Consider the following 10,869-nt stretch of genomic DNA (forward strand, 5'->3'; position numbering starts at 1 on the left):
TGGCAGGAGGTTACCAACTCTTATAACCACCTCTGCGCATGTGTTGCGTATTGATATTAACTAATCCAAGCAATATTTTCATGAAGAGCATCAATATCCCGGGAGCCAATTGGTCAATTTGAAAGATTGACACCTCCAATTCATCCCCCATGCCATGTAAATAAATGGAAACTGGCTTGAATCAATTCAAAATGATCCAGAGACATTGGAGTAGCTGTTACTAGGAATATTATGCGACCAAACACCACTTTTAACCATAAAAACAGCGAAGGTATGACATAATTTGTGGTTGTAGATTTTCAATGGTAAATTTGTTTGGATTTTTCTTTGACGGTTTATTGACAAGTTTTTTTTACACTGCTGGAATCAGTGAAATCTCAGCTTTTATTTGATGTGTAGTTTGTGTGGATATCGTGAAATTAAAGATACGAGGACTGTTCAAGAGACTCTGAGGTGCGGACTTGAGATCATGCAGCGATCATGAGCATATCAGCCCCTCCCCTCCCCTTCTTCTCAGCTGCTCGTTGAGTGGCAGCAGCCAATCAGAGCTGACTAGTCCTGCAGCAGAAAAAACAGTGTAAAGGCCCAGGAGGAGAAGAAAAGCGTTTTGGAGCAGATAAGAGTTTAGTTAATAGTACCAGTTATGAATCAGTTTATTTTCCGTGGACTTTCTGTGTGCGTGAATGTAAAAAAGTAAGTGCAAGTTTACCTGCATTTGGTGTTTAATTTGTAATTATTTCACTACGTGTAGAGGCAGCTTGTTAAGTTGTTGCAGCCTGTGTTTAGCTAAGTTTCACAGCTAATCCATATTACCAAGAAATGCTTAGGATGGATGTTTATGGCATTTCCTTTATTTCTTTAAGCTATATTTCTGGCATAATTATTCTGTAACTTTATGTATGTAAGCAGGACGGAGTAATAATAATACTTTGGTGTTTATTGAGTGCAGATAATTGATGCATAATGTGTAGTGTTATTTTGGTGACAGTTCATGCATCCAGTTTAGTGCTATTGTGTGATTAATGCATAATTTGAATGTCAAGCTTTAGAGAGTGCCACCTGGAGTGTATGAGACCATAAAGGCATGTTTTTCAGTTAAATATGTGACGTACCAAATGAAGGAGACTGAAGGCCAGTTTATTCATTATTTTATAAATATTGTTTCTTTTGGTCCTTGCTTTAATAGAGTATATGCAGACCATTACTTACCTTGAATTTGCAGTATTATTTCCATGGTCAGTTACAGTATGTAATGTTAGGATTACATTTAAGGTGTAACCTAATTGCCTCTGGATTTTGCATATGTTTGTTTCCTGTAGACCACACACATTCGCCTAATAAATGGTAAAGGAAGTTCTGCCTCCTCTGTGTCTGATCAACACCCCTTGGCGACGGCTACCACACCTGAACCACTCAGTCTCAGCTACAAATTGGTCCTTCGAGCCGGATAGTGTCGTTACCATGGAAACCCCCAGAAGAAGTGATCCAGGCAGAACAACCCCCAGCCCTCGCCCTCAGAGGACAACCTTCAGACCTTCTCATCTCCAAGACTATGAGGTTGATTACGGAGATGCGAAACAGCAACCAGCAACATCTTCTCTCCGGCATGAAGTACGACTGTCAAGCAGCCTCCCATCCTTGTATGAGAGCCCAGGCCCGTCAAACCCCTCTGCCAACCTTATGCAGCAGATCGTTGAGACGGCTAAACAGCAAAGTGAAACGGCGAAACAACAGAGCGAAACGGCTAAGCGTCAGACAGAGCTACTAGAACAGGTCCTGCTAAGAACCACTCCCCAGAGCTCAGCCCGTTCCTCAAGAGCAGCATCACGGCAACAGTCACCTTGGGCGCACCTCCAAAAGTCAGTAAGCAGAATGCAGCCAGCCCTCGATGATTGCCGTACCCCTAAAAGACTTGAGGATACCCAGGCCCCAGCTCAACACTCTCCTCCCTTAGCCGCAGAAGAGCAGCCTAGCCCCAAGCCAAACTACCAGCCGAGTAGACAACTGTATCCATCACCACCTCCACTTAACCGTACAACACCATTCAACCAGTCTGCCAGCTTCATGCCATTCCGTCCCATTCCACTAATTCCTAAAGACCACCAGCAGTCATACACCCTGCAGCACTGTGACCCCCAAGCTCAATCACAGGACTATACTAACCAAGTACTTTCAGTTCCTTTGAGCCAACCCATCGACCCAACCCAACTTAACCCTGCACATAACTTTACACCTATTAAACAAGATACAGTTATCGATCGCCATGTCTCTCCTCCCGTTGCAGATCTCCAGCTCAAACCAAAAACATCATGGTACGTTCCACCCCATCCACTCAACCATGTTGAAGGGCCAACATTTCCAGACTTCACGAGAGAGGATCGCGCACAGTACGTAGAGCTTCGCCTGTCCCTTAACAACCTCCTACACCAGAGCCAATCTGAACAGTACAAGTATGCTCTACTGCTGAAGCACGTTAAAACCCCAAATGCACATCGGCTTGTTCTTGCCCATGCTGAGTCATCCACCCCTTATACCAATGCATTACAGGCACTAGACAGAAGGTATGGGCGGCCCTATCAGTTTGTTCTAAAGGAAATCGAGACCCTGGAGAACTTGCCTCCCATTCGTGCAGGAGATGAGCGGGCTCTGGATGACTTCTCACTGCGTGTACAGGCCATAGTAGGCATGCTAAAATCCCTAAAGGATGATGGTGTGGAGGAGCTGCACAGCGGATCAAATGTGAAACGTCTACTGAATAGACTACCTCGCTCACAGCAACAAAGATTCAGGAGGCATCAAATCAGGAAGAACCCCAACCAAGTTAAAACATCTCTGCTAGAGTTCGCAGAATGGCTGCAGTTAGAGGCCGACTGTCTGGAATTTGACCCCACAGACCAAGCTTTCCAGGCCAGAAAGGAGCAGAAACCTCGACCCATAATTCGACAAGCCACTGTCATGTATGGAGCAGAGCACCCTCAAGTTAAGACCACCCCAGCTGCTCCTCCACCAAAGGTAAAGGGTAAAGCTAAGATTCACTGCCCCTACTGCGATAGCGTAGCCCATTACCTGAGTCAGTGCACAGACTTTGCTGCCCTTACCAGAGATCTGGCTGTCAGTTGGATTAAAGAGAACAAGCGATGCTGGAGGTGTGCCCGATCACACCTAGCTAGAGACTGCGACTTAAAGAAGCCTTGCCACCTCTGCAAAGGAAAGCACTTGTCCTCTCTCCATGATGTAAATCAGCGGAGTCCAGCAGAGCCCGTGGACAGTCCCTCAGAGAGTGCCACCCTCTACACCTCTAACTCAGAGACTCTGTACCTAGACCAGTCACGCTGTGGTGGAAAGGTCTTCCTCAAGGTCGTCAAGGTTACCCTTCATCAAGAGAATAGAGCATTCGAGACGCATGCTATTCTTGATGATGGCTCAGAGCGAACCATCCTGCTCTCCAGCGCCGCACAGCATCTGGGACTGCGAGGAACGACTGAGGCTCTGAAACTGCGGACAGTGCACCAAGACATCAAGACAGTGCATGGAGCCTCTGTCTCTTTCTCTATCTCTCCAGCTGACAAGCCACACAAGAAATTTCATATCCAAGATGCCTTCACCGCCAACCACCTTGGCCTAGCAGAGTATACATACTCACTGTCAGCTTTGCAGCAGAAATACAGACACCTAGAAGGTCTGTCAATACCTTCCCTCCACAAAGTCCGCCCCACACTGCTCATCGGCTCAGACCACCCAGAGCTAATTGTTCCCATCGAGCCAGTTCGGCTTGGCCCACCAGGAGGTCCAGCTGCAGTTAAAACTTGCCTAGGTTGGACCTTGCAAGGGCCTTCAAAACACCTGCAGGATCAACTGTCAGCCTCTCAGTGCCTGTTCACCTCTGCTTCCCCAAAGACAGATCTGTACCACCAAGTAGAGAGGTTATGGCAGTTGGACACCCTACCCTTTCGTAGTGAGAAGGTGGTCACAAGGTCAAAACAGGATCAGGAAGCAGTCGACATGCTAGACAGAAGCACGGTTAGGGTGGAGATAAATGGCATACATCGCTACGCGACACCACTCCTTAGAGCCAAGGATATGCCCAGGCTACAGGCACACAAGGAAGCCGCGATGTCATACCTCCGGAGCACAGAACGTCGGCTTGCCAAGGACCCTCCACTGGCCATCACTTACAAGCAGGAGATTGATAAACTGGAAAGAGCTGGTTATGCCAAGAAGCTCACTCCCCAAGAAGTCGAGCATTCAAGCGAATCTTGGTATGTGCCCCACCATATTGTATCTCACCATGGCAAGCACAGGATTGTATTCAACTGCTCTTTCAGCTATAAGGGCCATAACCTCAACAATTACCTGCTGCCTGGACCCACTCTGGGATCCTCACTCTTAGGGGTCCTTGTTCGTTTTAGGGAACACCCTGTGGCCATCAGTGGGGACATAAAACAGATGTTCCACCAGGTACGCCTCCTCCCCAGTGACCAACCCCTATTGCGGTTCTTGTGGCGAGATCTCCAGTCTGAGAATCCACCTGATGTTTATGAATGGCGTGTCCTCCCATTCGGAACCACATGCAGCCCCTGCTGCGCTACCTTTGCCCTGCAGAGGCATATGCTCTACTACAGTGAAACAGAGGACCGTGTTCGTCATGCCGTGCAGAAACACTTCTACGTCGACAACTGCCTGCTGAGCACATCCTCCCCAGAGGAAGCTAGAGACTTGGTGGACAAACTGAGAGTACTATTGGCATCAGGCGGGTTTGAAATAAGGCAGTGGGCGAGCAATGTTGCTTCAGTGGTTAGCCACCTTCCTGCCGAGGCAAAATCAGAGAGCGCAGAGTTGTGGATTTCAGAGTCCCAAGCAGATCCCCAAGAACATGCTCTTGGATTAAGCTGGCATTGTTCACCAGACACTCTTCAGTACCAGCACCGATCGTCTCCCCTCCAAGATGTGACGATGCGCAACATCTATCGCACTCTCGCAAGTCAGTATGATCCCATTGGATATATACTTCCCTTTACCACAAGGGCCAAAGTCTTAGTCCAATGCCTCTGGGCAAAGGAACGAGAATGGGATGATCCCCTGCTGCCCTCTGATCTGTTGCAAGCCTGGAATACCTGGGAGGGGGAGTTACAGCACCTAACACAGATCAAGCTACCACGGTGCTACACAACTCCTGACCTGGATGGAAGTGAGGTGACAAGAGAGCTTCACGTATTCTGTGACGCGTCAGAGGTTGCGTATGGGTCAGTGGCCTACCTCCGTACTGAGGACCGTCAGGGGAATGTTCAGGTGTCCTTCGTGCTGGCCAGATCCCGAGTCGCTCCCAAACGTGCCCTCTCAATGCCAAGGCTCGAGCTTTGTGCTGCCCTCACTGGAGCACAGTTGTCTAGATTACTCCACAATGAGCTCACCCTGGAAATCAAGAATACAGTCCTGTGGTCTGACTCATCCACTGTGCTCATGTGGCTTCAGTCTGAATCATGCAGATTCAAAGTGTTCGTGGGGAACAGGATTGCCGAGATTCATGAGTTGACTGAGGGTCTCTGTTGGAGGTATGTGGATTCTGGGAGTAACCCTGCTGATGACATTACGCGGGGGAAGACCCTCCTTGAGCTGGCGAGGCCGAATAGATGGAGTCAGGGTCCACCCTTCCTTTACCAGGTCCCGGAGTCTTGGCCTACGCTTCCAGCCCCAACAATTGAGGGAGACACAGAAGAGTTCCGCAAACCTAAGTTTTGTGGCCTCACCACCACTGGCCCTTCTGCAGTCGACGCAACCCAGTACGCCTCCTTCAAAGACCTGGTGGAAGCTAACTGCAGATCCCTAGACGGGGTGGCTCAGCCGCCTGACTGTCCCTCTGCTGCTGATTACCAACTTGCCGAAACCACCATACTGCGACAGGCTCAAATAGACTGCTTCCCTGAGGAGTACAAGGCTCTTGAGACGAGCAAGCCCATCTCATCAGGTAGTTGTCTCATTACCTTGTCCCCAGAATTTGACTCTAGTATGAGAGTAATCCGCGTAGGAGGTCGACTCCGTCAAGTGGAAGGTCTTAGTTCCGACGCAGTGCACCCGATAGTGTTGCACCCAAAGCACCCAGTAACAAAACTTCTTGTCCAGCAGTATGACAATAAGTTGTGTCATTCTGGACCAGAAAGGGTCTTCGCTGAGATCCGACGGCGGTTCTGGATCCTCAGAGGCAGGGAAGCAGTACGCCGTCATCAACACCAGTGTCCTCAGTGTCAAAAATGGAGAGCTAAGCCAAAGGTACCAAAAATGGCAGATCTGCCCCCATCACGGCTCCGCCTTCTGAGACCTGCGTTTTACTCTACTGGTGTAGATTGTTTTGGGCCATTTCTGGTAAAGCGTGGACGAAGCAATGAGAAGAGATGGGGTGTGATATTCAAGTGCTTGACGACCCGCTGTGTACATTTGGACCTTCTCTACTCCATGGATAGTGATTCATTCCTGATGGCTCTCAGGCGCTTCGTAGTCAGGCGTGGCACTCCTTTTGAAATTTTGTCAGATCAAGGGACAAATTTCCGTGGCGGAGACAGAGAGCTACAGGAGAGCTTCGCTGCCATGAGCCCAACTCTGCAGATGGAGTTAGCCAAGCATAAGATCCAGTTCCGCTACAACCCCCCCAACTCACCACATTTCGGTGGAGCCTGGGAACGTGAGGTGCGTTCAGTTAAAACTGCTCTCAAAGTCACAGTTGGTTCCCAAACACTCACCGAAGAAGTACTGAGGACTGTGCTGATCGAAGTAGAGGGCATCTTGAACGCCAAGCCGCTGGGCTATGTTTCCTCAGATGTCGCCGACCCGGACCCCGTCACCCCAAACTACCTTCTGATGGGGCGGCCGGACGCCTCATTACCTCAAGTCATCTACCCAGCGTCTGAAGTACTAAGCAGACGGAGATGGAGGCATAGCCAGGTATTTGCAGATCAGTTTTGGAGTCACTTCATCAAGAGGTATCTCCCTACGTTGCAGCCCCGCCAGAAGTGGCAGGGTGACATTGAGAACATAACACCTGGCACTGTGGTCATGATCGTTGATCATCACCTACCAAGAGCCCTTTGGCCAGTCGGCAAGGTGAAGGATGTCCACATCAGTGCGGATGGCCGTATTCGATCGGCTAACATTCAGGTGAAGGATAAAGTGTACCAGAGATCAGTCGCCCATCTCATTAAATTACCAGCCATCCCAGAAGATCATTAAGCTGTACCCCACCAAGATGTAGTGTCTCTTTAAGTAGTACATTCTCACAGTGAATGTAGGGGCGGCTGTTCAAGAGACTCTGAGGTGCGGACTTGAGATCATGCAGCGATCATGAGCATATCAGCCCCTCCCCTCCCCTCCTTCTCAGCTGCTCGTTGAGTGGCAGCAGCCAATCAGAGCTGACTAGTCCTGCAGCAGAAAAAACAGTGTAAAGGCCCAGGAGGAGAAGAAAAGCGTTTTGGAGCAGATAAGAGTTTAGTTAATAGTACCAGTTATGAATCAGTTTATTTTCCGTGGACTTTCTGTGTGCGTGAATGTAAAAAAGTAAGTGCAAGTTTACCTGCATTTGGTGTTTAATTTGTAATTATTTCACTACGTGTAGAGGCAGCTTGTTAAGTTGTTGCAGCCTGTGTTTAGCTAAGTTTCACAGCTAATCCATATTACCAAGAAATGCTTAGGATGGATGTTTATGGCATTTCCTTTATTTCTTTAAGCTATATTTCTGGCATAATTATTCTGTAACTTTATGTATGTAAGCAGGACGGAGTAATAATAATACTTTGGTGTTTATTGAGTGCAGATAATTGATGCATAATGTGTAGTGTTATTTTGGTGACAGTTCATGCATCCAGTTTAGTGCTATTGTGTGATTAATGCATAATTTGAATGTCAAGCTTTAGAGAGTGCCACCTGGAGTGTATGAGACCATAAAGGCATGTTTTTCAGTTAAATATGTGACGTACCAAATGAAGGAGACTGAAGGCCAGTTTATTCATTATTTTATAAATATTGTTTCTTTTGGTCCTTGCTTTAATAGAGTATATGCAGACCATTACTTACCTTGAATTTGCAGTATTATTTCCATGGTCAGTTACAGTATGTAATGTTAGGATTACATTTAAGGTGTAACCTAATTGCCTCTGGATTTTGCATATGTTTGTTTCCTGTAGACCACACACATTCGCCTAATAAATGGTAAAGGAAGTTCTGCCTCCTCTGTGTCTGATCAACACCCCTTGGCGACGGCTACCACACCTGAACCACTCAGTCTCAGCTACAAGGACCGCGGTGACTGCGGGCATGCGCAGTGCTTAGATGGAGGAGCGTTTTTGCTAATGGCGCAATTTGTTGCTCGGTGTTTGACTTGTGTTTTGTTGAGCTGTAAATGGTTGTGCTGGCTCAATAGCTGAGCTTCTTCTGAACAAAACGGTGTGTCATATGACTATATCGTGCTTGTATAACTGCCCTGAGACATTTTTAATTTATAGGTGGCGCTGTTGCCCCTGCCGGCGGGGGCTCTGGGGCTCGAGCTAGCACTTGTTAGCTCGTGCTAGCGAGCTCGAAAGCATGACCTCTTCTAGCTAACGTTAGTTAGCACTGCTAGTAAGCCCGTTGGCGAATGCTGTTGGTTGTATGCCCAAAACTAACCATTAACCAAAGCGTACACAACGTCAAGGGTTTATTATAAAATGTGACTTCCACTCTGTCTTAAACAAAAATCATTTGTGCAACGTTTATTGAACGTTGTGTGAGGGATATCCAGAATTCAACCAAATTGGAACCTCAGGGGAACGTAATAAATTACTCTCAAAAAACATTACAAGCATCTGTTTACTAGAATGTTTGAGGACTGTTACATTTAAAAAACTAATATTTGTAGAACTTTTTTAGAACATTGTGGGAATGGATGTTGAATCCATAGTGAGTTAACAACACCACTTCAACTATTTGGTGTTCAACGTTGTTTTGACGTTGAATTAATGTTTTTTCATAAACTGACATTATTTCAACAACATTTAAACGTTTAATGTCAGTCGAATGCCAGCTGGGATGACACACTTACAGTTTATGTTATGATGCAGTATAGGTTACTGTTATTAATTTACCCAAAGTAGGTCTACATACAGTACAGTAGCCTATAAAAGTGGCCCAACTCTGATGAAATAGGCTACAACATTAAAATAGTGTTTGTTGGTGGCACAAGCAAACAATATACTGTAATGACACTGCACAACGAGTACTTTTACATTTGTTACTCTATGTACATTTAGCTGCTTTACTAATATGTTATTACTCTTTTTTACACCGCTGTGTGACTGAAATTGCTGCACAGTGAATTTGGTCAATGCTATTTATTTCAGCTGCTATTACCTTATCTGTATCTTATCATCTATGGGTTTCAGTCTCTTTTTGAGCCCAAAGCGGGACATTGGGTCTCCTACCTCTCCGATAGTGCAGCTCTGTCCTTTTAGTTAGAGTTTATCCATGTTAGGGGACCAGTACAACTTGTTGTCCAGGTGAACTCCCAGATATTTGTAGGTTAGCATTACCTCAATGTCCACCCCACGAATGTTCATTGGCTGAAGAAGGAGCTTGGACTTTTGGAAATCCACAATCATTTCCTTTGTCTTTGTGGTGTTCAGTTGGAGGCAATTGTAAATATGATTATATTGTGGAGAATGGTGCAATATTTTTAGTGTGGCATATGTGCAATAACTTCTCTTGGTGAGGGGCATTGTGCAGTACTTTTAGTGAGTATATTTTTGTTATATGGAGTTTTTGGTGACCCTGCAGTTTATGTAATTTGGAGTTATTCTGTGTACGCCTGAACTCTCTTGGATGCCCATGATGAATTTCTCCTTACAGAGACAATAAATGCTTATCAATCAATCAATTAATCAATCAATGAGATGGGACCTCTGGGGGACGTTAAAAATTACCCTCAAATAACATTACAATCATCTGGTTATTAGAACATTTTGGGAATGTCATATTAAAAAACAAAATTTGTAGAACTTTTTTAGAACGTCGTGGGAAGGTTACCTAAAATTCAACCAAATGGGAACTTTAGGGGAACATTCTAAAAATTACTTAAAAAATATTATTTCATCTGGTTATTAAAACGTTTTGGGTCTTAAACAAAAATCATTTGTCGTTTATTGAACGTTGTGTGAGGGATATCCAGAATTCAACCAAATTGGAACCTCAGGGGAACGTAATAAATTACTCTCAAAAAACATTACAAGCAAACGTTTTGGGAATGTTACGTTAGACACTAACATTTATACAACGTTCTTAAAATGTTCTTTAGGGAACGTTCAATAGAAAACTTGTTGGGAAGGTCACCGGAACATCACGTGTTTGCTGGGACAGAGCTATAATTAACATTTTCTGACCATAATAAGTCAAATATTCTGTTGTAAAAAAGGTCCATCATATGCTGCTATTCTGCATCTAGGGCAGTGCTAAGCATTACTGATTTTTGTTAAGTATGTATGTCTGTCATGATATTACTGAAAGTGCAGAATGTTGTGAATTTTAATTGACAAATTTATTAGAATAAAATATATTCTGATTTCCATAACCAAAGGAATGGAATACAGAATTGGTCATAATTTCCAAATATGCTGTAAGCCAATGCACAGAGGTTGGTATTGTTGGAAAAAAAACAAAAAACTAAACCAACTTTTTCCTTTGGTCGACAGTGACATTGCACTTGAAGAGACTTTTGCATTGGCCTCAATCTCAAACAGTGGTGGTTTGCCCCTTGGTTCCCACTCTTGCCTCTTACTAGATTTACACCACAAGATGGCAGCAGTTATTTTTTGTGACATCCATATGAAGTAGTGAGAAACCATTTAGAAGAGG

At 45.4% G+C, this 10,869-nt stretch overlaps 2 protein-coding genes across 2 annotated transcripts; both read left to right on the forward strand.

The window, feature by feature from the left end:
• Positions 1 to 440: 440 nt before the first annotated feature.
• Positions 441 to 6,260, forward strand: LOC133992303 (uncharacterized). The gene is made up of 3 exons (XM_062431022.1): positions 441 to 693; positions 1,320 to 6,099; positions 6,198 to 6,260. Exons 2-3 carry the CDS (start codon positions 1,342 to 1,344, stop codon positions 6,258 to 6,260), a joined length of 4,821 nt encoding a protein of 1,606 aa, XP_062287006.1. The 5' UTR covers positions 441 to 693; positions 1,320 to 1,341.
• LOC133992089 (uncharacterized) lies at positions 6,067 to 8,206 on the forward strand. The gene is made up of 2 exons (XM_062430775.1): positions 6,067 to 7,545; positions 8,172 to 8,206. The coding sequence occupies exon 1, from the start codon at positions 6,277 to 6,279 to the stop codon at positions 7,219 to 7,221; it is 945 nt and encodes a 314-aa protein (XP_062286759.1). The 5' UTR covers positions 6,067 to 6,276; the 3' UTR covers positions 7,222 to 7,545; positions 8,172 to 8,206.
• Positions 8,207 to 10,869: the final 2,663 nt, after the last annotated feature.

The sequence above is a fragment of the Scomber scombrus genome, chromosome 12, assembly GCF_963691925.1.
Source record: "Scomber scombrus chromosome 12, fScoSco1.1, whole genome shotgun sequence".
In the NCBI taxonomy this organism is placed as follows: domain Eukaryota; kingdom Metazoa; phylum Chordata; class Actinopteri; order Scombriformes; family Scombridae; genus Scomber; species Scomber scombrus.

Coding starts and splice junctions, on each gene's coding strand:
- LOC133992303 (XM_062431022.1), top strand. CDS start 1,342: ATGGTAAAGGAAGTTCTGCCTCCTCTGTGTCTGATCAACACCCCTTGG. Junction 6,100..6,197: donor TGTTGCACCCAAAGCACCCA/GTAACAAAACTT, acceptor CTGGATCCTCAG/AGGCAGGGAAGCAGTACGCC.
- LOC133992089 (XM_062430775.1), top strand. CDS start 6,277: ATGGCAGATCTGCCCCCATCACGGCTCCGCCTTCTGAGACCTGCGTTT.